The sequence below is a fragment of the Oncorhynchus kisutch genome, linkage group LG8, assembly GCF_002021735.2.
Source record: "Oncorhynchus kisutch isolate 150728-3 linkage group LG8, Okis_V2, whole genome shotgun sequence".
NCBI lineage: Eukaryota > Metazoa > Chordata > Actinopteri > Salmoniformes > Salmonidae > Oncorhynchus > Oncorhynchus kisutch.
Genome location: NC_034181.2, coordinates 8,170,236 through 8,197,186, shown reverse-complemented (window position 1 = coordinate 8,197,186; position 26,951 = coordinate 8,170,236). Strand labels below are relative to the sequence as shown.

At 42.5% G+C, this 26,951-nt stretch overlaps 2 protein-coding genes across 2 annotated transcripts in view; one reads left to right on the top strand and one right to left on the bottom strand.

Moving 5' to 3' along the window:
• LOC109878304 (iporin) overlaps positions 1-1,656 on the top strand; it is a 74,096-nt gene extending 72,440 nt beyond the window's left edge. The window contains exon 15 of the mRNA XM_031829619.1: positions 1,606-1,656. Within this exon, the coding sequence (XP_031685479.1) occupies positions 1,606-1,635 (30 nt within the window). The 3' untranslated portion in view covers positions 1,636-1,656. The remainder of the gene's footprint in view (positions 1-1,605) is intronic.
• Positions 1,657-6,494: 4,838 nt separating this feature from the next.
• On the bottom strand, positions 6,495-26,722 carry LOC109878326 (myosin heavy chain, fast skeletal muscle-like). Its single transcript, XM_031829617.1, has 39 exons — positions 26,495-26,722; positions 25,968-26,114; positions 25,478-25,634; positions 23,523-23,550; positions 23,223-23,331; positions 22,964-23,056; positions 22,732-22,792; positions 22,386-22,484; positions 21,939-22,042; positions 21,426-21,564; positions 19,907-20,025; positions 19,592-19,741; positions 19,326-19,496; positions 18,793-19,096; positions 18,436-18,500; positions 18,255-18,342; positions 18,022-18,139; positions 17,745-17,868; positions 17,327-17,463; positions 16,706-16,961; positions 13,629-13,871; positions 13,164-13,340; positions 12,921-13,066; positions 12,646-12,736; positions 11,673-12,062; positions 11,422-11,548; positions 11,112-11,230; positions 10,775-10,971; positions 10,442-10,625; positions 10,140-10,305; positions 9,700-9,824; positions 9,216-9,524; positions 8,809-9,012; positions 8,547-8,672; positions 7,987-8,157; positions 7,595-7,699; positions 7,404-7,499; positions 6,888-7,019; positions 6,495-6,616 (listed from the first exon to the last, which is right to left on the bottom strand). Exons 1-39 carry the CDS (start codon positions 26,708-26,710, stop codon positions 6,596-6,598), a joined length of 5,814 nt encoding a protein of 1,937 aa, XP_031685477.1. The 5' UTR covers positions 26,711-26,722; the 3' UTR covers positions 6,495-6,595.
• Between the last annotated feature and the right edge of the window lie 229 nt (positions 26,723-26,951).

The following is a 26,951-nucleotide window of genomic DNA, read 5'->3' as shown; positions in this document are numbered from 1 at the left end:
GATCTGGTGTGTGGTCCTCCCACTACGACACAGGAAACCATGCAGTTTATTAGGTTACAGATCTGGTGTGTGGTCCTCCCACTACGACACAGGAAACCATGCAGTTTATTAGGTTACAGATCTGGTGTGTGGTCCTCCCACTACGACTCAGGAAACCATGCAGTTTATTAGGTTACAGATCTGGTGTGTGGTCCTCCCACTACGACTCAGGAAACCATGCAGTTTATTAGGCTACAGATCTGGTGTGTGGTCCTCCCACTACGACTCAGGAAACCATGCAGTTTATTAGGCTACAGATCTGGTGTGTGGTCCTCCCACTACGACTCAGGAAACCATGCAGTTTATTAGGCTACAGATCTGGTGTGTGGTCCTCCCACTACGACTCAGGAAACCATGCAGTTTATTAGGTTACAGATCTGGTGTGTGGTCCTCCCACTACGACTCAGGAAACCATGCAGTTTATTAGGCTACAGATCTGGTGTGTGGTCCTCCCACTACGACTCAGGAAACCATGCAGTTTATTAGGTTACAGATCTGGTGTGTGGTCCTCCCACTACGACTCAGGAAACCATGCAGTTTATTAGGCTACAGATCTGGTGTGTGGTCCTCCCACTACGACTCAGGAAACCATGCAGTTTATTAGGCTACAGATCTAGTGTGTGGTCCTCCCACTACGACTCAGGAAACCATGCAGTTCATTAGGCTACAGATCTGGTGTGTGGTCCTCCCACTACGACTCAGGAAACCATGCAGATGATTAGGCTACAGATCTGGTGTGTGGTCCTCCCACTACGACTCAGGAAACCATACAGTTCATTAGGCTACATATCTGGTGTGTGTGGTCCTCCCACTACGACTCAGGAAACCATGCAGTTTATTAGGCATCAAATGAATTTGTTTTTGATGAACTTCACACGGTGGTGAAAGTGCAGTGATCTTGATGCTCCTTTCCAATAAATGTTGAGGGACTTATTATGGTGACATGATGATCGATGCTTGACTGCCATTTGACAAATAAAAATCATATTTTGTCCATAATAATATCATAATGTAGGCGATACTGCTGTTGGCTGGAGTGCAACAAGTCCGTTGGATGGAAAGACATCTCTGGTGCATTTTGTTTGCATGTGGATTTTTGCATATTCGCATGACAATCTGTCGCCAATTGGATGGGCACCTAAATAGTGAGAAAAAAATCTCATTTTCAAGAGAGACCTGGTCCAACCAAGACAGCAGCAAGGGGGAACAATGTTTTAGACAAATATCAGACCTAACAACTTACAGACATGGACACACCATAAACAAATTCTAGACATAGACACACATACATTACAATTACATACAGAAACATAGAAACATCATAGATCAAATCAATCATGCACCACCGCATGAAGTCCTAATGACAATCACGTTACTCAGTAACATGTAAGTCAACCAACCTTTTCAACATATCTAAACAAGATCCTGGAGTTTTCAAATTGGTCAGTGTGTGAGCATTCAGTTCCAGAAAGGGGACGTACTGAGGGTCCTGAGCCGAGCCGACTCCGACTGGCTCCTCTGGTGCCTTTCATCTATGTTACCCTGAAGGGCATGGAGGACACTCAGGTGCCCCAATGGCCTCAGGGACCACACTGACCTGACAGACTCAACTAGGGTTCCAAAATTCTGTAACTGAAACACTTCCTGATACGGTTCCATTTTTCAGGAAAAGTTAAAAGTATGTCCTGACCCGTATAGCTGTTTTTTTGTTTGTTTTGTTTCTGACCTCACAGAAGAACCAAGTTAAAGTGGCAGTTTTCCCAGAGCCAATGAGGAACAACCAACAGGGATGTGTCAGACGCTTTTGGTCGGTAATAAACCTAAGTGCTACTTCAAATCAAAATCAAATCAAATCAAATTTATTTGTCACATACACATGGTTAGCAGATGTTAATGCGAGTGTAGCGAAATGCTTGTGCTTCTAGTTCCGACAATGCAGTAATAACGAACAAGTGATCTAACTAACAATTCCCCAAAAAACTACTGTATTATACACAGTGTAAGGGGATAAAGAATATGTACATAAAGATATATGAATGAGTGATGGTACAGAGCAGCATAGGCAAGATACAGTAGATGATATCGAGTACAGTATATACATATGAGATGAGTATGTAAACCAAGTGGCATAGTTAAAGTGGCTAGTGATACATGTATTACATAAGGATGCAGTCGATGATATAGAGTACAGTATCTACGTATGCATATGAGATGAATAATGTAGGGTAAGTAACATTATATAAGGTAGCATTGTTTAAAGTGGCTAGTGATATATTTACATCATTTCCCATCAATTCCCATGATTAAAGTGGCTGGAGTAGAGTCAGTGGCATTGACAGTGTGTTGGCAGTAGCCACTCAATGTTAGTGGTGGCTGTTTAACAGTCTGATGGCCTTGAGATAGAAGCTGTTTTTCAGTCTCTCGGTCCCAGCTTTGATGCACCTGTACTGACCTCGCCTTCTGGATGACAGCGGGGTGAACAGGCAGTGGCTCGGGTGGTTGATGTCCTTGATGATCTTTATGGCCTTCCTGTAGCATCGGGTGGTGTAGGTGTCCTGGAGGGCAGGTAGTTTGCCCCGGTGATGCGTTGTGCAGACCTCACTACCCTCTGGAGAGCCTTACAGTTGAGGGCGGTGCAGTTGCCATACCAGGCGGTGATACAGCCCGCCAGGATGCTCTCGATTGTGCATCTGTAGAAGTTTGTGAGTGCTTTTGGTGACAAGCACTCACTTGATACACATAATCAACTGAATTCAGTGTAATGCTCAAGGTCTGCTTGTAAATAACAGCACCGTAGTCCAAGACAGACAAGAATGCAAGAATGTACACAAGTACACTAACTGTGAAGTTTCCTGGGGGAATAAAAATGGTAGTGTAACTGTTTATTCAGGAATAAATTGCACTTGTGGGATGCTTAGATTATCTGTGTGTGTCAAATCAAATCAAACGTGTGTACTTACGGCCGCTTCCCAACTGGATGGCAGGGAGCTCATCCCCAGTGATGTACTGGGTCATACACACTACCCTCTGTAGCGCCTTGCAGTCAGTGATGTACTGGGTCATACACACTACCCTCTGTAGCGCCTTGCAGTCAGTGATGTACTGGGTCATACACACTACCCTCTGTAGCGCCTTGCAGTCAGTGATGTACTGGGTCATACACACTACCCTCTGTAGCGCCTTGCAGTCAGTGATGTACTGGGTCATACACACTACCCTCTGTAGCGCCTTGCAGTCAGTGATGTACTGGGTCATACACACTACCCTCTGTAGCGCCTTGCAGTCAGTGATGTACTGGGTCATACACACTACCCTCTGTAGCGCCTTGCAGTCAGTGATGTACTGGGTCATACACACTACCCTCTGTAGCGCCTTGCAGTCAGTGATGTACTGGGTCATACACACTACCCTCTGTAGCGCCTTGCAGTCAGTGATGTACTGGGTCATACACACTACCCTCTGTAGCGCCTTGCAGTCAGTGATGTACTGGGTCATACACACTACCCTCTGTAGCGCCTTGCAGTCAGTGATGTACTGAGTCATACACACTACCCTCTGTAGCGCCTTGCAGTCAGATGCCAAGCAGCTGCAATTCCAAGCGACAGTGGTGGAAAAAGGGCCCAATTGTCATAATTGATTAAAAGTAAAGATAAATTCATAGAAAATGACTCAAGTAAAAGTGAAAGTCACCCATTAAAATACTACTTGAGTAAAATTAAAAGCCTAAAAGTAGCCTCACTCTCACAGAAATACGTAGGCCTGCTAGGTTTCACACAATGAAATGTAACAAATAACTATATCTTTTTTTGTAAAGAACTGTGCAAATTATATATTTCTGACATCATTATGTAAGACTTTAAAAAAACATGACACAATACACTAATATGAGATCTTTATGTAAAACATTTGAGTAATTTAGCATATGCTCTTATCCAGAGAAACCCTTTCCACAGAGGGTTCTACATGGAACCCAAAATGGTTTTACCTGGAACCAAAAAAGGGTTCTCCTATGGGGTTCTCCCATTTTAACACCACCTAAAATCAATGAATAAAAAAAATCTGAGAACAGTAGTATTTTACACACACATGAAATTACTCATAAGCAATCATTTGTGGTGAAAAATTGGTGGACATAGCATTGTGGAAAAACTCTTCACTTATTTATTCGAGGAAGGAAGGCCTCATCTCTAGATCTCAAGCCTTTAGCCATATTATTGGTGTGGTTCACTGGTGTCTGAGAAATCCCACAGACTTTTTGAGATCTGATCATATCTGCCCATCTGTGAAACCCACTTGAAATAACGACGGCCTGAAACGTGCCCAGAAATGTGTGTTGACAGTGATCTCACGCAACAGTGACAGTAGAGGTTGACACACGGGTGTGAAAATTCATTCCTGTCCAATCATGTTCATGTTTTTCATCTACTGTCCAGCCCAACAGTTCTCTAACTCTCGGAAACTCTCCTGTCTTGATAAAAATCACTCCCTTCCCACGCAAAAAATCTGAAATAACTTTCTTCATTAGATGGTTGTCTGTCCCCTGCTCTGCATGCGAGTAGCACTTATTAGACAGTTGCCTTCCCTGCACCCAGCTGATAACAGCCACATTAGCTCGTTTCAGGAAACTAGGCTTTTGTCGTGCGTCAATACTTCACAGGAGAGACATTTGAACTTCAACTTTTTTTTAAATCAAAATGCATTTTTGGGGGGGCAGAAATGCCTTCTGGAACATGTATACTGTTATGTGCCTTAATAACAAGCTTATATGCCATCTGTAAATACGAATACAATTGTTAAATTACGAGCCTAGTTGGTTTAGCCACAGAAAAAGTGAGCAATCTTCCCGCTAGCCATGATTGGCTGAGATCATGAGTGGGCTGGACATGCCGAGAGATGAGTTCCCATTGGTCTGCCATTTAGCATGCTTCTGAGCTGGTCAGTATGTGTAGTAGGTAATCCTGTCTAACGCAGCTTTAAAAAAATATATATATATTATAAAAACACCAATATAAAATTATATATATTGCGTAGTAGATCTGCATAAGTGTTGCTCTCCACTTTCTGGAGGACCGAGTTTTGAAATCAGTGGAATTAGAGTATGGTAGCTAAGGAGATGGAGAAAACACCTGTCTCCAGATTACATCTTCAAACCTAAGGGCAACCATGGCATCCGTGACAGCGAGGGAGAAGCGTCCTTCCATGTATATGGGTAAGATAGTCTAGCTAGCTACATTTTCAGATATAACACATTTCTAATTTTGTCATGTTGGATCTGTGTAGTAATATTATTTGTATCTCAGAGCCATTTGCTTTGATAGTTATAACCTAATGTTAGCTAGCTAACGTTGGACCTGGTTGGTTAGCTAACTGCAGATTCGTGCAGGATAGTAACGTCATTGATTGAGATTATGGTTAATTGTTTAGCTAGCTAGCTACATGTCTTAACAAAAGACTCCAATATGCAAGTATCCATTTCAATAATGTTCATGATGTCACTGCGACAGCTGTTGATCGATGTAGCTGGTAAATTTGAGCGCAGAATAACGGAGGAATTTACGAAAGCTCATGGCCGGTGTCACTAAACGCTGGCAAAAAAAAAAAGCGTGAATAAGTTGTTGCCAGTAGCACAGATGCAGTCACTAACGCTTTCAAATTATCACACAAAGGGTATTTTAAGGGATTGCCTAGCCTAGTTCTGCTAGGAGCAAACCGAATCTATGTATGTAGACACCTTAATTTGTGTATGTCTCTACTGAGATAAAGTAGTGACTGGCTGGAGAGAGACGCGAGAGTGAGCCGAAGTAAGAGGGAGGCGTGAAATTACCGTTTATTAAAATGTTATTTTGATTATGTAAACTATATTAGCTCTACAAACATTTATTTATTTTTTTAAACTGGAACTATTGTTTACATCATTAGTTACAGGATTAGAGGAAAACCTGCTAAAGAGAGTCAGCTAGATTTTGGAGTGATGCATTTTGATTTGATTTGATTCGTTTTAAAAGGGAAACGCAAAACTCATTTGTCAATTACTCATCGATATCATGTTGAAATCAATAGAATGAGAGGGGGGAGTCAGGTTGCATGTCTTGTTCAAAGTAATGTTATATCACTTGTAGAAGACAGGCAGCTACATTTTGGATTGTTGCCTTTTGTCACATACACAGGATTTGTGTTTTTTTTAACCTTTATTTTACTTGGCAAGTCAGTTAAGAACAAATTCTTATTTTCAATGACGGCCTAGGAACCGTGGGTTAACTGCCTGTTCAGGGGCAAAATGACAGATTTGTACCTTGTCAGCTCAGGGATTTGAACTTGCAACCTTTCAGTTACTAGTCCAAAGCTCTTACCACTAGGCTACCCTGCCACCCCTGGTGAAATGTGTTGTTTTACAGGCCCATTTCTGGTATGAAAAAGCTGTTTGCTGAGTAATAAATCCAGAGTCACAAAGGAAGTGTACTTACGCCCACATGTTTTTAATCAATGCTAAAACCATGAAAATCCTATTTTATGCAAGACAGGAAAATGTTAAGACTTTGATCTTCAATACTTTGGTTTATTCAGCAGATTCCTTGCCCTGTAAGAGGAAAGAACATAATAGATTATTAATAATGAACAAAATGTATGAACAATTGGAATGAATATGATGGATCAAGAATTTAATGCTCAGTGCTCAGCTTTAATTTTAGATTTTGAAGTACCACATTTTTTGCCCTACCTGAAATGTGCTTCTTAGAGATCTAAAATACATTTAAGTGGTCAGTATTGACCTCTGTGAAGGCTAATTCATAGGTGGTGTTGATGTGGTCATATCTGAACATGAGTCAGGTTCAGCAGCAGTTCTGTACCTTTCCACCTTCGCGGGTCTTGGCTCTGAGCTTGTTGACCTGAGTCTCAGCGATGTCAGCACGCTCCTCAGCCTCCTCCAGCTCATGCTGAACCTTCCGGAGCTTAGACATGTGGCTATTGGCTGCTTCCTCCTGGGTGAGGAAAAGAGAGGAGAGCAGAACATCAGCATTCAACGTTTGAAAATTCAGGTAGCAAATTAATATATATATTTATACGTATTTGAAAGCTTTTTTAATGACAGATGCCAATGATACAGCAGAGAAAGTGAGTTGCAGAACTGGGGATCAAACTGCAATATATTCATATTCATATTAATATTCAACCCCCTCTCCTTTAAGTTGGTAACATATAACATATCAATTACTTGCACTATCAATTGAGTCATTGTTGACTGATGCGCAGTAGCACTTACTTCAACTAAACGGTATGGACATGAAGTTTTGTAATGTCTACTAGGGGAAAAATATGTTTTGGAATGTATGCTTTCAGAGTATTTGACAAAGTATGTGACTCACCGCTTCCTCGGCCTGCCTCTTGTAGGCCTTCACTTTCATCTGCAGCTTGCCTACCAGGTCCTGAAGTCTGCCAACGTTCTTCTTATCCTCCTCAGTCTGTGGGAGAAGATCAAATAATCATTGCCCCATAGTTTTATACACAAACCTGTCTGTGTTAGTGTCAAGTGTTTGAAGAAGGTGCTTTCTCTTACCTGGTAGGTGAGCTCCTTGACTCTGCGCTCATACTTGCGGACTCCCTTGACCACGTCTACACCTCTTCTCTGCTCAGCCTCCACCTCAGTCTCGAGCTCACGCACCTTTATGGAAGAAATTCATGTAGGCATTTATTTGAGGTGTTTAAATCATACGTCACAAATCTTTGTAAAACAGAGGTATCTTCTACTAGTCAAGGAAGCACAATGTTGTCTGTTCCTATGTACTTGTACATGTTTAATTGAAGCGGTCTGTAGTCATAACAACAGCTTTTCATTATCTAGGTAGGTTATTGAGAGAACAAGTCATTACCCAATGCTCCTGTGTTATTTTATATGATTAAATACATTTCCAGCAATCTGTTTCTCAATCCACCCTGCTGTTAACTCACCCTGGACTCCAGTTTCTGGAGCTGCTTCTTGCCTCCCTTCATGGCCAGATTCTCAGCCTCATCCAGGCGGTGCTGCAGGTCCTTGACTGTGACCTCCAGGTTCTTCTTCATCCTCTCCAGGTGAGAGCTGGTGTCCTGCTCCTTCTTCAGCTCCTCAGCCATCATGGCCGCCTGGAATGGTAGTGTGTTCAATTTATGCACCGATTGGCACCAACCATAGTCTCTCTCTTGACAGACGGGTTGCCTCCCACAATGTACCAATGTTCCAGTATATACGTCAGTATTAAAACCAACGTCAATTTGGCAGAGGAAGGGAAGAGTTGGGTACTGTAAAATCAATCCAGAGTCTTGCAGTAAATCTCTGCCTACCCAAATTTGTGATTTGTTTGGAGAGTTGTCTGTCAGAATCCTCTACAAATTGGCCAAGAAAATCCAACATGATTCCCAGACCTAGTGCTGTTGCCCATAGGTCTGGGATTTCCGACACTACACCAATTATAACGTCCCTCTTATGGGCAAAATCAAGTTGATGTAATTCAATAGAGATCATAAGGACTCACGTCAGTGATGGCCTTCTTGGCCTTCTCCTCTGCGTTCCTGGCCTCCTGGACGATGTCGTCCACCTCTCCCTGCACCTGCACTAGGTCAGTCTCCAGCTTCTTCTTAGTGTTCAGAAGGCTGGTGTTCTGGAGGAAACAATACATTTATTTGACTCTCGAGTCACAGGGCAGAATGATGAAAATGTAAAAGCAAGCACTGTCAAATTTCAGGTGTATGTAAACGGTATGCTAGGTTTTATTAGAAATGGCTTTTGACCCGTACCTGGGAGTGCAGAAGTCCAACACGCTCGCTGGCGTCTACCAGCTCAGTCTCAGCCACTTTGCGGCCTCTCTCTGTCTGCTCCAGAGCAACTCTCAGCTCCTCGATTTCAGCCACCATCAGACCGTTTCTGCGCTCCACCATGGCGGCCTGCTCCTTCATGTCCTCTGAGGCACGGACGGCATCATCAAGGTGCAATTGGGCATCCTGGGATTCACAATGATATAGGATCATTAAGCAGGGGCAATAGGATCAGTGATAGACATTTTAATTGATAATAATTTCCCAAATGGCCATACATATTAGTCCACTCTATTCATTTCCTCTGTTCTATTCTTTTTTACAGATAAAAATCAAATAAAATCCTCCCATGTTCAGATTCTTGTTGCCTGATGTCCCAGTCCCTTTACCTTGAGCTGTCCCTGGATGTTCCTCAGCTGTTTCTGGGACTCAGCGGCCTGCCTGTTGGCGTGGCTCAGCTGGATCTCCATCTCATTCAGGTCTCCCTCCATCTTCTTCTTCACCCTCAGGGCATCATTCCTGCTCCTGACCTCCGAGTCCAGGGTGCTCTGCATGGAGTCAATCACCCTCTGGCTGTTCCTCTTGATCTGCTCCATCTCCTCGTCCTTCTCAGCGATCTTCCTGTCCACCTCGCCCTTGATCTGGTTCAGCTCCAGCTGCAAACGCAGAATCTTGGATTCCTCGTGCTCCAGTGTTCCCTGGACAAGGAGAAGCAGTCAGGCCAACTGTGTTCAATACATTTGGATGTGTATAACACAAGGAATGAAATATATATGACTACAATAAACACCAACAAGGAAGGAAAGCATTGGACTGTAGCTGGAATTGGATAGTATAACACTGCTTTTCCCATCAAACAGCTGTAGTTTGTACCTCAGCCTCCTCCAGAGCGGTCTGGATCTCAGACTTCTCTGTCTCCACGGTCTTCTTGGCCTTCTCCAGCTCATGGATGCTCTTGCCAGTCTCTCCGATCTGCTCAGTCAGGTCAGAGATCTCCTCTGCATTCACAAACACAGCAGCTGTTTATACTCAGGAGATGTTCAGTGGATATCACCGATGCACTGAAGTTGACATTGAATCATAATAACAGTTCATTAACAAAAGCACTTCATATCGTTTTGCAAATCAAATTGCCTCCTACTTCCTTGGGTTGTCTGAAAGAATACCGAATGCAAGTTCAAACAAGAATATTTTAAACTATACATAAAACAATTCTGAAATGGTGTAATGGTCATTTTGTTGATTACAATTCCCTCCATTTTCAAAAACACTAGTCAAACATGAGCCAAATAGAACTGCTGTCAAATGCTCACGTTGCAGGTTCTTGTTCTCTCTCTTCAGAGTCTCCAGATGATCCAGAGCCTCCTCGTAGGAGTTCTTCATCTTGAAGAGTTCAGTGCTCATAGAACGAGCCTCCTTCTGAGCTCCTTCCAGCTCAGCCTGACCTTCCTCAAACTTCTGCTTCCACTCTGCCAGAACCTGGGGAAACTCATGGGATTTTCATTCCAACTCATTGATGGAGAGGTTTGAATCTGAAATATGTTACAATTATACTACAATTGATCAAATAGCACACATAAAATATCCCGCTAGGATTAGGTTTATGCATTTTCACCTTGTCAAAGTTCCTCTGCTTCTTGTCGAGGTTGGCGGCCATCGCGTTGGCTCTCTCAACGTCAATCATGAGGTCCTCCACCTCTCCCTGCAGTCTCTGCTTGGTCTTCTCCAGGGAGGCACACTTGGAGTTGGTCGCCTCAATGGTCTCCTCAGCCTCCTGCAGACGCTGGGCCAGCTTCTTCCTGTTGGATGAGTGAGGGTGGTTTTATGGTGAAAATTTGTTGTGAAACGAATGTTACAATACATATTGACGCAACATTTTCTCAGTGCCCACTACCACCCTCACCATCCACACCCTATATTTGTGATTTTGCTGTTGTGTGCAACTCACTTGGCCTCCTCCAGCTCCTCTGTGCGTTGGATGGCATCAGTTTCATACTTAGTCCTCCACTGAGCCACCTCACTGTTGGCCTTGGACATGCCGCGTTGCAGCTCTGCCTTGGCCTCCTGCTCCTCCTCAAACTGCTCTCTTAGAAGGTCACAGTCATGGCGGGCAGACTGGACACTGTGGGACAGTGCGTGTTTAGCCTGTGAGAGAGAAAGACAAACAAAGACAATGAGAGATTAGAGAGAGAGAGTAAAACAGTCTCTGAGAGTGGCGTAGTCACCGTCTTTATGGAGATATGGCTCTAAACTGTGGCAGATGGAGTCTGTTTTGGGTCCCTTACCTTTACCTCCTCCTCAATCAGCCTCTTCATCTCCTCAACCTGCTGGGTGAAGGCCTGTTTAACTCTGGTCAGCTGAGAGACCAGGGCTTCCTTCTCCTCCAGCTGGCGGCCAAACTCACCTGCAGGGATAGAGGCACATCTTGTTAATGAGGTCTTTGTTCCCGAAGATTTACAATGTATTTTAATAGCTATGTTACATTGTGAATAGTACAGTGAACACTATGTGGACTGGACTTACAGCCCCTAACACCTGTTATTGTGTACTACTGAAGTGTACTACTATTAGTTTGTTGTTCGTTGTTAATGGTACCATTTTCTGTCAGGAGTCTGGCCCTCTGTCCGCTGATGTCGTTGACCTGGCGAACATTCTCATCATTCTTAGTCTTGAGCTCGCTCAGCTGGTCCTCAAGAGTACGACACATCTTCTCCAGATTGCCCTGTTAGTGAAAACATGTTCCATTATTACTTTATATATGTGGGACTCCTGTCAACTTCAGTTCACTTGAATGGTAATGAAGTTGACCTTCCTCAACACTGCTTGACTAAAACATCACTACTCACCTTAGCCTTGGCGATGGCCTCCATGTTGCTGGAGAGGTCATCAATCTCCATCTTATACTCGCTCTTCTCCTTTTCCAGCTTCTGCTTTATGCGCTGCAGGTTGTCGATCTGCTCCCCGAGCTCAGCCACACTGTCGGCCTGCTTCTTGCGCAGAGCGGCGGCTGTGGCCTCATGTTGCAGGGTGGACTCTTCAAGATCACGACGCAGCTTCTGGAACTCAACCTCGCGTTTCTTGTTCACCTCAATCTGAGCAGCAGTGGCGCCTCCGGCCTCCTCCAGCCTCTCACTGATCTCCTCAAGTTCCCTGGAGAGATCGGCCCTCTGCTTCTCAACCTTGGCCCTGGCAGCACGCTCAGCCTCAATTTCCTCCTCCAGCTCCTCAATACGGGCCTAGAACAGGGTGCAGGAGCAGGTGGGATGAACAATATAGTTGAAATAAATAACCTCTATAAATATTCATGGTATGTATATGTTGCCTACATTTGTTAATACAAAGCCAGTTACACTAATATCTTCAGTGGACAGTGTCCAATGTGGCAACCAAAACCACAACGGTTAGACGCAAATCAAAAATCAAATCAAATTTTATTTGTCACATACACATGGTTAGCAGATGTTAATGCGAGTGTAGCGAAATGCTTGTGCTTCTAGTTCCGACGATGCAGTAATAGCCAACGAGTAATATAACCTAACAATTCCAAAAAACTACTGTCTTATACACAGTGTAAGGGGATAAAGAATATGTACATAAGGATATATGAATGAGTGATGGTACAGAGCAGCATAGGCAAGATACAGTAGATGATATCGAGTACAGTATATACATATGAGATGAGTATGTAAATCAAGTGGCATAGCACCATCTTTACAACAGATTAAAGCACCATCTTCCAACTTACTGAGCCATTAGAAGCCACCAGAAATGTTTCAGGCGTGTTGTTTCCTGTACTGGAGCTGAGATCCTGTACTGTACCTGCAGTTCCTTGATCTTCTTCTGCAGCTGAGCTCCCAGAGACTGCTCATCCTCTATCTTGCTGAGGAGCTGGCTGGTCTCAAACTCCTTCCTAAGAAACACAAACACGTTGATTTCAGAGTTGGTTTTGGTTTGATAGTGTAAAGGGAGAATATAATATACTTTGCTTTGCTTTTAAGAATCACATACAAATCCTAATTACAAGATTGAGTGAAGAACAACCATTATGTTGATCAATATGGCAGGTAATGCTGTAGTCATAGGTTTGTGTTTACTTCTTGATTTTCTCATCAGACTGCTGCTTGTCATTCTCCAAGTCCATTATGGACTCCTGGGCCAGTTTCAGATCTCCCTCCAGCTTTCTCTTGGCTCTCTCAAGGTCCATACGGAGCTTCTTCTCTTGCTCCAGAGAACCCTCAAGCTACAAGATAAAAACACACATGTAATGTTCAAATCTAAACAACTGAAGATTTTATCATCATCTCCTAATCATGGGCAAAATGTAAAACTCCACTCACGTCATCCACTTGCTGTTCCAGCTTGGTCTTGGCCTTGGTCAAAGTGTTGACTTTGTCCTCCTCTGCCTGCAGGTCATCCAGTGTCTGCTGGTGGGCCTCTTGGAGGGCTTTCTTCTCCTTGGTCAGCTTGGCAACACTCTCATCCATAGACACCATCTCCTCTGTCAGGTTTTTAACCTGAAAATGACCACAACAAATGTAAGTCTTTTGCCGCTTCACCATGAAGGGGAGATGTAGTTTGCTATATATTGCATTCATTTAATTGAGTACTATACTGTTGATTCAACACTAAATTGCACTGTACTAAATGGAAGTCATAAACGAGGGGGAGCAGAACAAGCAACTAAAATGAAACTATTTTGTGTCTTCATTTTCCCTGCGCCCACAAAAACAATTTGAATTACATTTCTATTGAGCTATGTTTTGGGTAGATTTTTATTTGAATGGTTAGACTGTTTACGAGACCTTGTTTTCACTGGCGTGCTTCTCCTTCTCCACTTTGGCCAAGGTGAGCTCCAGGTCATCAATGTCCTTCTTCAGCTCAGAGCACTCATCCTCCAGCTTCCTCTTCTTGGCAGTCAACTCAGCATTCATCTCCTCCTCATCCTCCAGCCTCTCGGTCGTCTCTTTGAGTTTGGCCTCCAGCTGGATCTTGCTCTTGATGAGCCCCTCGCACCTTTCCTCAGCATCAGTCAGATTCTCTGAATCCTGGTTTCAGAACAGGAGAAAAAAATCTACGGCCTCACTTTGTGTATCAAAATATAGACTTCATTTAGTCAAACAGGTCAGAGCAAATCAATATAAATGCATGATATATATATATATATGTGTGTATATGTGTATATATGTATATGTAAGTAACATGGGTAACACAAATAAATGTATGAGTTAGCCACATACAACACTGCAGTGTTTACCTGATGTTCATTTAGTTGTTGTTCACAAAAAGTTTATTTTATAGTTTCTTTCAATTTTAGTAAAATTTAGTAAAACATTCTTCAGTTTAAACTGAAATTACTAAAGTATGTAAAAAAATATATAATAGTGTTAAGGGAATTTTAATCAATGATGACTAATTATGTATACATTTCAATCAGGACTGACTAATCAGAATACTATTATGTTACTGTATATGTACTAATCAGAATACTATTATGTTGCTGTATATGTATGAGTTTTCTTTCTTGATCCCAGTGCTGAATATAATGTGTGTAAATGTGGTCAAGAGTTAGAACAATGACTGTCTGTTCCTTGGTAGAAATGAATGAACGATATCTTCAGACTGGCTAGAATGCTTATCTACACAAGAAGACCTTGGCTCATAAATTATATTAAATTGGTAGGGAGACGATGTGGGGAGGCTTGAGATACTGCCTTTGTACCAGGGTGGGAGAAGAGACGGGTTGGTACTGGAACTAATGACGTCATTTTCAGTTTATAACCTGTGGTAAACTGTATCGTATTCAGTACTCTCGTGAATAAACTCTGCTGATTGACTTTAAGACTGGGCTCTGTCCATTAATATAGAATAAGGGTCTTACAAATCCTTATGAATTGACAGAGTGTTTCATTTTAATTGGGTATTAAAACATAGAGCAATTTAATTCCTTTAACAAATAGAGCTATATCTTTTTTATAAGATCATCTTATATAACAATCACCAAAATAAAAACAAGACAGTCGGGGAGAATCTAAAATTCCAAAAACGTCAAACATTTTTGCTACAGTGATTGAATCACTCAGATAGCGTAAGAATATAAGCCATGGCAAAAATGTGTCGAATTGCAGGACATTGTCTTTAAAACGGTGATTTTCTGGACTTCCTGACGGGCCGCCCCAAGGTGGTGAGGGTAGGTAACAACATCTCCACCCTGCTGATCCTCAACACTGGGGTCCCACAAGGGTGTGTTCTCAGCTCTCTCCTGTACTCCCTGTTCACCCATGACTGCGTGGCCATGCAAGATTCCAACTCAATCATCAACTTTGCAGACAACACTACAGTGGTAGGCTTGATTACCAACAATGACGAGACGGCCTACAGGGAGGAGGTGAGGGCCCTCGGAGTGTGGTGTCAGGAAAATAACCTCACACTCAATGTCAACAAAACAAAGGAAATGATTGTGGACTTCAGGAAACAGCAGAGGGAGCAGCCCCCTATCCACATTGACGGGACAGTAGTGGAGAGGGTGGAAAGTTTTAAGTTCCTCTGCGTACACATCACGGACAAACTGAAATGGTCTACCCACACGGACAGCAGCAGCGCCTCTTCAAACTCAGGAGGCTGAAGAAATTCGGCTTGTCACCAAAAACACTCATAAACTTTTACACATGCACAATCGAAAGCATCCTGTCAGGCTGTATCACTGTCTGGTACGGCAACTGCTCTGCCCACAACCGTAAGGCTTTCCAGAGGGTAGTGAGGTCTGCACAACGCATCACCGGGGGCAAACTACCTGCCCTCCAGGACACCTACACCACCCGATGTCACAGGAAGGCCAAAAAGATCATCAAGGACAACAACCACCCGAGCCACTGCCTGTTTCCCCCGCTATCATCCAGAAGGTGAGGTCAGTACAGGTGCATCAAAGCTGGTACTGAGACCGAAAAACAGCTTCTATCTCAAGGCCATCAGACAGTTAAACAGCCATAACTAACTTTGAGTGGCTGCTGCCAACATACTGAGTCAACTCTTGTCACTTTAATAATGGAAAAATTGATGTAATAAATGTATCACAAGCTATTTTCAACAATGCCACACTATATAATATTTACATACCCTACATTACTCATCTCATATGTACATACTGTACTCTATACCATCTACTCCATCTTGCCATCTTAATGTGTATAAGGTAGTTGTTGTGAAATTGTTAGGTTAGATTCCTTGTTAGATATTACTGCATGGTTGGAACTAGAAGCACAAGCATTTTGCTACACTCGCATTAACATCTGCTAACCATGTGTATGTGACCAATAGAATTTGATTTGGATTGTCTTCTCTCAGCCATCATCCCCATGAGAAAACATGTAGAAGGGTAGGAAATTTGCACTCCTATCGAGACGAGTGTGTGTGTGTGTGTGTGTGTGTGTGTGTGTGTGTGTGTGTGTGTGTGTGTGTGTGTGTGTGTGTGTGTGTGTACGTACGTGTCTGTTCATATGTGTGTGTGTGTGTGTGTGTACGTGTCTGTTCATATGTGTGTGTGTGTGTGTACGTGTCTGTTCATATGTGTGTGTGTGTGTGTGTGTGTGTCTCACTGTCTGTGTTCATGTGTGTGTGTCTGTGTTTGTGTTCATGTGTGTGTAAATGTGCCGGGTCGGCAGGTAACCTAGTGGTTAGGCCAGTAACCAAAAAGGTCGCTGGTTTGAATCCTCTGAGCTGACAAGGTAAAAATCTGTAGTTTTGCCTCTGAACAAGGCAGTTAACCCACTGTTCCCCGGTAGGCCGTCATCGTAAATAAGAATTTGTTCTTAACTAACTTGCCTAGTTAAATAAAGGTTACATTTCAAAAATAAAATAATCATCAGGTTCGTTGTTCACTCACAGATGCTACTTGGAGCGCCAGGTCTGCTCTCTCCTGCACCATGGAGACCATCTTCTCCTCCAACTGCTTCTTGGTGACCAGAGCCTTGGCCAGGTCCGTCTGCATCTTCTCATAGTTCTCCTTCATGTTGGCCAGCTCCTTCTCCGTCTCCGCGCTCTTCAGCAGGGGCTTGATCTTGAAGTACACTTTCATCCACGGCCAGGTTTTCACATTCATGAATGAACGGATGTTGTACTGGATGGTGAAGACGGAATCTCTGGTTGAACAGAAAGGATAGCTTGACATAAAGCTACATTCTGGGATTCGAAGAACATCAAAATGGAGAACCCCACCACATTGTTTACAGCTGAGGAATGGGGCTGTGGAGATGTAACCCCTCATAGACTGCACTCTAGATAGATTCCAGCTCATGAGGCATTTTATATTCTTCAAGAATGAATGGGTAAATATTAGACATTTAAATGATAATTGAACAGCTTGACAAATCCCAAACTACACTTTTAATAGAGCATTTTAAGTTGTGTCTCATTCTGAACAACTCACAGCATATACAGTATGGAATAATGCATTAGATACAGGTGGTTGACAGAAAGCTTTGCCAAGATGTCTACTATTCCTCACCTCCTCTCCATCATCTTGGTGAACTCTCTCCTCATCAGGAATCCACGGCTGAGAGCCTGAACCATGCCGACCAGAGAGGCCAGCTTCTCATCTCTCATCTCCTCCAAGACGCCCAGCAGACCGGCTTTGAAGAACACCTGAGACGCAGGTTGACATGGTCAATTATAGAACCACAGTCAGATGGTGACTTAACAGGAAGCAACACCACTAGATTGATTTAAACAACAAAAAACATTGCAATGCTCACAGACAATCCATGGGTTGTTTATAAGTTGTAAGTTGTTGTAACAGTTGTAGATGAATAATGAGTTTAGTTTCTCTTCTAGACTTGTGATTATATGACATTGAAGAAAATGGTACGGGTTTAAATGATCATTGAGTTGTGTTTTGTTGTCAGCTTTTGCAAAGGGTGACTGACCTTGGTGTGTCCAAACTTGTAGTCCTCGTGATTCACATCAATGGACCCAAGCAGCTTCTCTGAAGCCTTCTTGTTGTCCATGAACTGGCCCTCCGGGATGACGCTGGCATTCAGTACTTTGTACCTGAATGAGGAGACATTTTTAACACATGTCAAGTTGTAATAGGTTGGTTATATTACGTAAAAAGTAAGACTATTCTGATGCTGGGAAAACCCTTGTAGCAAGTCTGTGTGTGTGTGTGTGCATGCATGTGCGCATGTGTTTGTGTGTGTGTACCTCTGCTTGAAGTCAGCATAGATGATTCTGCTGGGGAAGCCCTTTCTGCAGATCCTGATACCCTCCAGAACACCATTACACCTGAGCTGGTGGATAACCAGGAAGTTCTCCATCAGACCTGGAAACCCAAACCAAGTCTCTTTTAATACTCATAAACAGGTTAAAGATTGGTTTGTTAAGGTTACTGATTCTGTACTGATAAGATGACATATTTAAGTCAATATTTCTTGTACCTGGAGTCTTTGACTCGTTGGGGATCAGGCAGCGCACAAAGTGAGGATGAGTGCTCCTCAAGTTGGTCATCAGCTTATGTAAGTTCTCCTATAAGAGGGTTACAAAGCATTTTCTGAGAAATAATTTATGATAATCAATATGCATTTAGAACGAATGAATATACACATTTCAGAAGCTCACCCTGAACTGGGACGACACAGTCTGCATGGAACCACCCTTCTTCTTGCCTCCCTTCTTGGTTGTATCTGTTCAAACGAGCAAAGTAAAATATAACTAGACAAGTATACATCTCAGAGTGCAATAGTAATACGATTATGCAATAAATCTAGAATGTTCTTGTCTTCAGTAAACACACTAAATATAAACCAGATAATCTCTGGTTAACTTCATACTTATCTTAATGCAAATGCTACCAATGAGATTGTGTAAAATAACACCTATGAGTAAATTAACCCAGTGAATAAGCCTGAGGATTTGTGGTACATTCAAAGACTTTTAAAAAATGTAGGTCTGAGTTATAACTGATGCTAGTCTTACCCTCCGGTGGGGCAGCAGGGTACAGAGCAGCCAAAAGTTTGACTGTGGACTTCCCGTACAGCTGAATAACTGAGTCGTTCAGGGGGTCCTTGTTCTTCTCCAGCCAGCCAGTGATGTTGTAGTCCACAGTTCCGGCGTAGTGCACCAGGGAGAAGTGGGCCTCTGCCTTGCCTTTGGCTGGCTTGGGCTTCTCAAATGCCTTGGTTTTGCCAAGATGCTGGGCGTACAGCTTGTCCTTGAAGGTAGTGTCTGAAGACTTGGGGAACATGCACTCCTCTTCAAGGATGGAGAAGATGCCCAATGGCTTTACGAAAAAAGAGATGTATATGAAATTAGTGATATTTACATTTAGGATCACATTTATTCCTTTAGCAAACATGCTATTGTAGAATTATATTAATTTAGGGGCACATAATAGGAAAAATATTGAGTTCTCAACCATCGGAAACGTTGCACCACTGTGATAATATTTCACACAGTGTTCATATGAGCTTTGCTGTTGAGGTCCATTATAATCCTGACAGACAGCTTACCTTCTCAATAAGCTCAATGCAGGCAGCCAAGTCCATGCCAAAGTCAATGAAAGCCCAGATGATTCCCTCCTTCTTGTACTCCTCTTGTTCCAGGACGAACATGGTGTGGTTGAAAAACTGTTGCAGTTTCTCATTGGTGAAGTTGATGCACAGCTGCTCCATGCTGTTGTACTGTTGATGGAATTTTAAAAAGGGGTCGTTACATCATACAAGGCTGTAATCCCTCTCAATCACAACTCATTGTCTTGTTCTGGTCGCATACTCACATCAAAGATCTCAAACCCGGCAATATCCAGCACGCCGATATAGAACTGTCTTGGATTCTTGGTGTCCAACATCTCGTTGATACGGATGACCATCCACAAGAACATCCTCTCATAGATTGACTTGGCCAGAGCCGAGACTGAGTTATTAACCTGCAATGATAATATCTCAAATGAATACATGAGATATTGACCATGTCTAGTGATAAGGTGAAAAGAGCTTGGGAATAACAACCTTACAAGAAGAAAAAAAATCTATGGTCCCCAAAAGATTTCCGGTGCTCAGAAAATGTTAGATGCTGTGTTTGGTCGCCTTACCTGAGGCACAGTCTGTCCCTTGGTCACGTACTCGTTGCCAACCTTCACTCTGGGGTAGCACAGAGCCTTCAGCATCTCAGCTGAGTTCAGGCCCAGCAGGTAGCCGATTTTATCAGCCACTGAAGAGAGAACCAACAACAACAGACTCAGGAACACAAGATCTTTCTGATGCCACACTGACAAAATAGTATTTTGTGGGTTAGGTTTTGATTTTCACCCACATCCATCATTTCAAATCATTTCTGGAGGTTGACATTTGGTCTCATGGCTGACTTTCATGTGACACTATCTGTCTTAGGTGTTCTATTTCATTGTTTGGGAATGGGACTAATGCTTTACATATTGTACATCTCTGACTGGGACTGGGAATAGGACTAATGCTTTACATATTGTACATCTATGACTGGGACTGGGAATGGGACTAATGCTTTACATATTGTACATCTATGACTGGGACTGGGAATGGGACTAATGCTTTACATATTGTACATCTATGACTGGGACTGGGAATAGGACTAATGCTTTACATATTGTACATCTATGACTGGGACTGGGACTGGGAATGGGACTAATGCTTTACATATTGTGCATCTATGACTGGGACTGGGAATAGGACTAATGCTCTACATATTGTACATCTATGACTGGGACTGGGAATGGGACTAATGCTTTACATATTGTACATCTATGACTGGGACTGGGAATAGGACTAATGCTCTACATATTGTACATCTCTGACTGGGACTGGGAATAGGACTAATGCTCTACATATTGTACATCTATGACTGGGACTGGGAATGGGAATGGGACTAATGCTTTACATATTGTACATCTATGACTGGGACTGGGACTGGGAATAGGACTAATGCTCTACATATTGTACATCTATGACTGGGACTGGGACTGGGAATAGGACTAATGCTCTACATATTGTACATCTATGACTGGGACTGGGAATAGGACTAATGCTCTACATATTGTACATCTATGACTGGGACTGGGAATGGGACTAATGCTTTACATATTGTACATCTATGACTGGGACTGGGAATAGGACTAATGCTCTACATATTGTACATCTATGACTGGGACTGGGAATGGGACTAATGCTTTACATATTGTACATCTATGACTGGGACTGGGAATAGGACTAATGCTCTACATATTGTACATCTATGACTGGGACTGGGAATAGGACTAATGCTCTACATATTGTACATCTATGACTGGGACTGGGAATAGGACTAATGCTCTACATATTGTACATCTATGACTGGGACTGGGAATAGGACTAATGCTCTACATATTGTACATCTATGACTGGGACTGGGAATAGGACTAATGCTCTACATATTGTACATCTATGACTGGGACTGGGAATAGGACTAATGCTCTACATATTGTACATCTATGACTGGGACTGGGAATAGGACTAATGCTCTACATATTGTACATCTATGACTGGGACTGGGAATAGGACTAATGCTCTACATATTGTACATCTATGAGTGGGACTCACCCTCTGTGCCGTCTGGCTCGGCCTGCTCCTCACGCTGCTTCTGCTTGAATTTCAAGTTTCCATGGTGCAGCACAGCTCCTGTCAGCTTGTAGATGCCCATCTTCTCCTCATTAGTGAAGCCCAGGATTGTAATGGCATCCTGGCATTAGAGATGAAGTACAACAGTGGTGAACTGGACACTAGATATAGGACATAACAGTTCTGTCGTCACTCCAGAACAAATGGGATGGATGTATTTGTCTTCTCTGTTCCTCCTGAGTATGCTTGGCCAACACTAGTAGACGGCAGAACAAAATTCATTTTCTACAGTTCCACAGGGCACTTAGTAGCGCTGTCTTGTGGATGTCTTACAAGCATGTGCCTCAAGGCCAAGTGTGAAGGCATGAAGAGTGCCTAACCAACACAAGGTGTCAAACAAACAAAAAGACATCAATTCACAGCAGTCACTAATTTGGAATTGCACAGTGCATTCAGTGTGTAATGGGGGTTTAGTTAACCCTTGGTTTGACTCACGTCTGTGGCATCCAGCTCTTCCTTGTCGTTGATGCTGGCCACCGTGATCTGACCCTGACTGCACATGGGGAAGTCGTAGGGGTTGGTGGTGATGAGCGACATTTCTGTGGACAATGGAGAATGGCTTGTCTCTTAGAATTGTGCTTGTCTCTTAGAATTGTGCTGTCCTACCTTTACAGTATCTCTCCTTCCTTTACTCAATAGATGGACTCAATGATACATGTAGTATAAACAGCACCAAAAGAGGGGGCTGAGACTCCTGGACTAGTGCATCACAGTGCATTACTTGATAGATATTTCCCAACGACCTGATCTGTGTCTAGATGCCTTGTTACCCTGGATGTACTCATTTTAATAGTATTAATAGTGTGGACTAGGAATATTTTAAAAATAAATTCCACAAATTTGGGTGGGAATAATTTCCCCTGAACCTCTACTTTGCCGTACCAACTATCTCAGGTTTGTGATTGGTCATCATCTGGAAGAAGATGTGGTAGCCTCTTTCATCAGGCAGCTGGAAGGACACTCGGGACTTCTCCAGAAGGTCTGAGAGTCAAAGAGAGAGAGAGGAGAAAGAAAGAGAGGAGAGAGAGGGGAGAGAGAGAGGAGAAAGAGAGGAGAAAGAGGGGAGAGAGAGAGGAGAAAGAGAGGAGAGAGAGGAGAAAGAGATGAGAGAGAGGAGAAAGAGAACATGAGATAAAATGTAATTTGATGACATGATCTCCAAGAGATCTCCAAAAAATAATATGTGTGAATTTAGGAAAGAATTGATAAATAATCAAAACCAAATCACAGGTCTCAATGTCAGCTTTAGCCAGTTTTCCTCCTTGGAAGTGAATCCTGATGAATTTACCCTGTAGTAGAGCATGGAGGTTGGAATTAGGTCAACTAAATAAATCTAAAATTTTACTTTGATATACCCCTTTAAATGTTACAGTTTGTTGGACATCTATTGATATAACAATAGGAATCTACTGAAATAACAGTTTTCAATTGAAGGTAACTTATATGCCCTTCATACTTACGAAGCGAGACGAGTTGTCGTTCCTCACTGTCTTGGCATTACCGTAAGCCTCCAGCAGAGGGTTAGCTGCAATGATCTGATCCTCAAGAGACCCCTGATTGACACAAACACAAGTGGCTCAGAAACTGGTAATGTGGTAAAGTTAGTTTGTTTTAATAACTTGACTACTTTTCTTGAAACAGGATTCACCAATGAAAAAAAAGTTTACAGAGCCAACGAAATGGGAATGTGGTTAAAAGTTAACCATAAGCACAACCTACCTGCATTTTGTTGGGGTCTACTTCCTTCTTGGCACCAGACACTGCAATGGTGGCAAAGTACTGGATGACACGCTTGGTGTTGACAGTCTTTCCTGCACCGGATTCTCCACTGGTTTATATGACAGGGAAATATGAGTATTGAAAAAAAACACAGTTGACCTGTTTTCTTACATAAATAATTAACCAGAATTCCCACTCATCGACTCATTATTACACAATCCATTCATAATGTCATGTATTTCATCACATCACATCAATAGAAATAAATTTTCTCAAGTGAAACTTTGGTAAACAACTTACGTGATCAGGACAGACTGGTTCTCGTTATCTGTAACCAAAAAAAACAAATTGTTTATCATACTCAAGCAACATTAGGGGTTCATTAGTGAATTCATAGGGTTCATTCAAAGGGTTCTTCCCTCTTTTTAGCAATAATTCACAAAACATCAGCGCGACAGCTAATTAGAATATTTTCAGGTGTGGTTTGCTTACAGCTCTTTTCGTGTGACCGTGAGTGAGAGTGTCCTTCCAGTTGATCTAATCTGTTGTGTAATGCCATTACATGTTACATATGAGTATGCTTGTCTTGTGAAAGACTCATGTATGGTGTGGCCTTATGTCAGTGACGACTGTCCAAGTCAGTGGTTTTCAGTTCTCACCACCAGCTGTTCCAGAGGTAGCACACCTGATACAACTTGTCAACTAATAAAAACAATGGAATTTTAACAATATAATATGACTAACCAGAGAAAAGAACCCTTTATGGTTCTTCAAGAGGTTATTTGTAGAACCATTCTCCATAAAGGTTCTACACAGCACCAAAAAGGGTTCTACACAGCACCAAAAAGGGTTATATACAGCACCGAAAAGGGTTCTTTACAGCACCAAAAAGGGTTCTATACAGCACCAAAAAGGGTTCTACACAGCACCAAAAAGGGTTCTACACAGCACCAAAAAGGGTTCTACACAGCACCAAAAAGGGTTCTACACAGCACCAAAAAGGGTTCTATGCAGCACCAAAAAAGGGTTCCGTACAGCAACAAAAAGGCATGTGCACAGATAAAGGTCCAGGGATGCCTTGAGCACCTCCCCTTTTGCCATCCTATGAGAAAAATTCCCTTTCAGATTGGTGGTGAGTTTTATATTGATTTAGATTTTTATTTCATTAAAATACATTTTCCAATATATATATATATATATTTCTTTTTTTATCTTGGAAAATTCCCCTGCTCCCCACGTGAGCGTGCACTGCAGAAACTACCGGCACTGAACGGTAGTGTAGTATTGGCTCTCTTTTTGAGTTGCATGTGTCATCTCACGATCAGAAACAGGGAAGGCCTCAATGCAACTGTTTGTTACTAGGCCTAAGAGTCAGATGCCAGCAGCAACTCCAATCAAAGGCCAAAGACGAGTCAGACTGTTTCAACAGCATAGTATAGTTAACTAGATAGCTTGCCTACTACGTAACTTACAGTATGATACAGGAAATAAAGGTCTAAAGCAATAAGGCCTGAGGGGGTTTATGGTATATGGACAATATACCACCACTAAGGGCTGTTCTTATGAACGACGCGAGTGCTTGTACACAGCTCTTAGCCGTGGTATATTGGCCATATACCACAAACCCCCAACGTGCCTTATTGTTATTATAAACTGGTTACCAACGTCATTAGAGCAGTAAAAATAAATGTTTTGTCATACCCGTGGTATACGGTCTGATATACCACGGCTGTCAGCCAATCAGCATTCAGGGCTGGAATCACACAATTTATAATGAAAAGATATGTTGACATTTGGCTACAGGAAGCGAGTAGATAACTAGCTATGAATATAAGACATGTAAGCTCACTGGTTATCCTGCTTATTTGTCATTGCATTGAACCATTTGTCTTTAAAGAATATTTTATTTTCCATCCGTACATCCATAAACACTTATGGCCTTTGTGCATTTATGGACGAACATACATACATCCATCCGTCCATCCATCCATCCATCCGTCCGTCCGTCCGTCCATCCATCCATCCATCCATCCATCCATCCATCCATCCATCCATCCATCCATCCATCCATCCATCCATCCATCCATCCATCCATCCATCCATCCATCCATCCATCCATCCATCCATCCATCCATCCATCCATCCATCCATCCATCCATCCATCCATCCATCCATCCATCCATCCATCCATCCATCCATCCATCCATCCATCCATCCATCCATCCATCCATCCATCCATCCATTAGAGCTCGTACCAATCTGCATGAACTGAAAGGCGTTGTCAGAGACGGAGAAGATATGGGGTGGAGCCTCCATCCTCTTCTTCCCTCTGTAGGCGTTAACAACCTCCATGTCGTACACAGGAAGCCACTTGTAGGGGTTCACCGTGGCACAGAACAGCCCAGAGTAGGTCTGGATGAAAGAGAATAAATCCAATTAGGGGATTAGAAAAATCAGATGGACTTTTACCTGGATTTATGTGAGGATGTGGGTGTGCATTGGTATAGTAGTGTAGGTCTACTGTATTGGTATGTTTTGGTTTCCACCATGACTTTATGTGTAGTACTGTATGTGTGTATTTCTCATGTTCATGTATGTGTGTGTGTGTGTGTGTGTGTGTGTGTGTGTGTGTGTGTGTGTGTGTGTGTGTGTGTATGTGTGTGTGTGTGTGTGTGTGTGTGTGTGTGTGTGTGTGTGTGTGTGTGTGTGTGTGTGTGTGTGTGTGTGTGTGTGCAGGTTTCTTACATAGATCATCCATGCTGCATAACGCTCTTTGAGGTTATACAACACAGAGGCTTCATTCAGGTAGGTCATCATGGCCATGTCCTCAATCTTGTTGTACTTAGGGGGGTTCATCTGGTAGACGTCTGCCTCTTTGAACTCTTTTCCTTCCTGAAACAGTCACAACTCTAGATTATACACAGAACAAAGTGGACAAGACTGAATGCTTTTTGATAATTCAATAATTGACGTTCAATCTTTTTAAAAACATGCATACCCCCCCATTTAATGAATCGACTTTGTTATCACCCACTGATACAGATGGGGATTCTTGACTTGTCAATATGAAAAATGCCATGCCGTTATTAAATAGCAGTGATAGGTGTTTGAAGGTTATATTTTGCTTACAAAAAAACGAACAAATGCTTCTTAATATATCTGTTGTTACTGATTTCATTTAACCTATTGGCATGTTTTTTTTATACAGTATATTTTTTTTAATTGAGTAATTGCACAATCTTGAAATGTAATACTTTTCAAATCAGGCTTACCTCCTTGGTGCCGTTAGGATTCGTGACTGTCACAGTACACTTTCCGTCAGCCCTGGCAGTAACCAAACCTTTAAGGTACAGCTCTTTGGCGTCTGACACATAGCAAGCATTCTTTGAATCAAAGGGTGCGGCTTGTGCCTCCATCCTCTCTTTCTCCGGCTTACGGAGGTATATGGCAGCCTTGCCGTAGATTTGCATCTCCGCGTCCGTACTCATGGTGACGGATCACTATAGGAAAGAGAAACGCGATTGACTCTGTGGTGCTTCCTCCTCAGTCAACAGTGTAAGGTGGATGGAACATTTTTATCACTTTTTATGACTCACCTTATTTTTTCCCCCTTCTACAGATGAATTTATACTTCTTGGAGGACCCTGTGAAACATCAGGGTGTTGTGAATACGCACAAGTCTAAAGCCCTGTCATTTAGTCCCCCAAAGAAAACATTTTGAATGGCGTC

Coding starts and splice junctions, on each gene's coding strand:
- LOC109878326 (XM_031829617.1), bottom strand. CDS start 26,710: ATGAGTACGGACGCGGAGATGCAAATCTACGGCAAGGCTGCCATATAC. Junction 22,793..22,963: donor ACGACAACTCGTCTCGCTTC/GTAAGTATGAAG, acceptor GCTCTACTACAG/GGTAAATTCATCAGGATTCA. Junction 22,485..22,731: donor TAAAGCTGACATTGAGACCT/GTGATTTGGTTT, acceptor TTTGACTCTCAG/ACCTTCTGGAGAAGTCCCGA.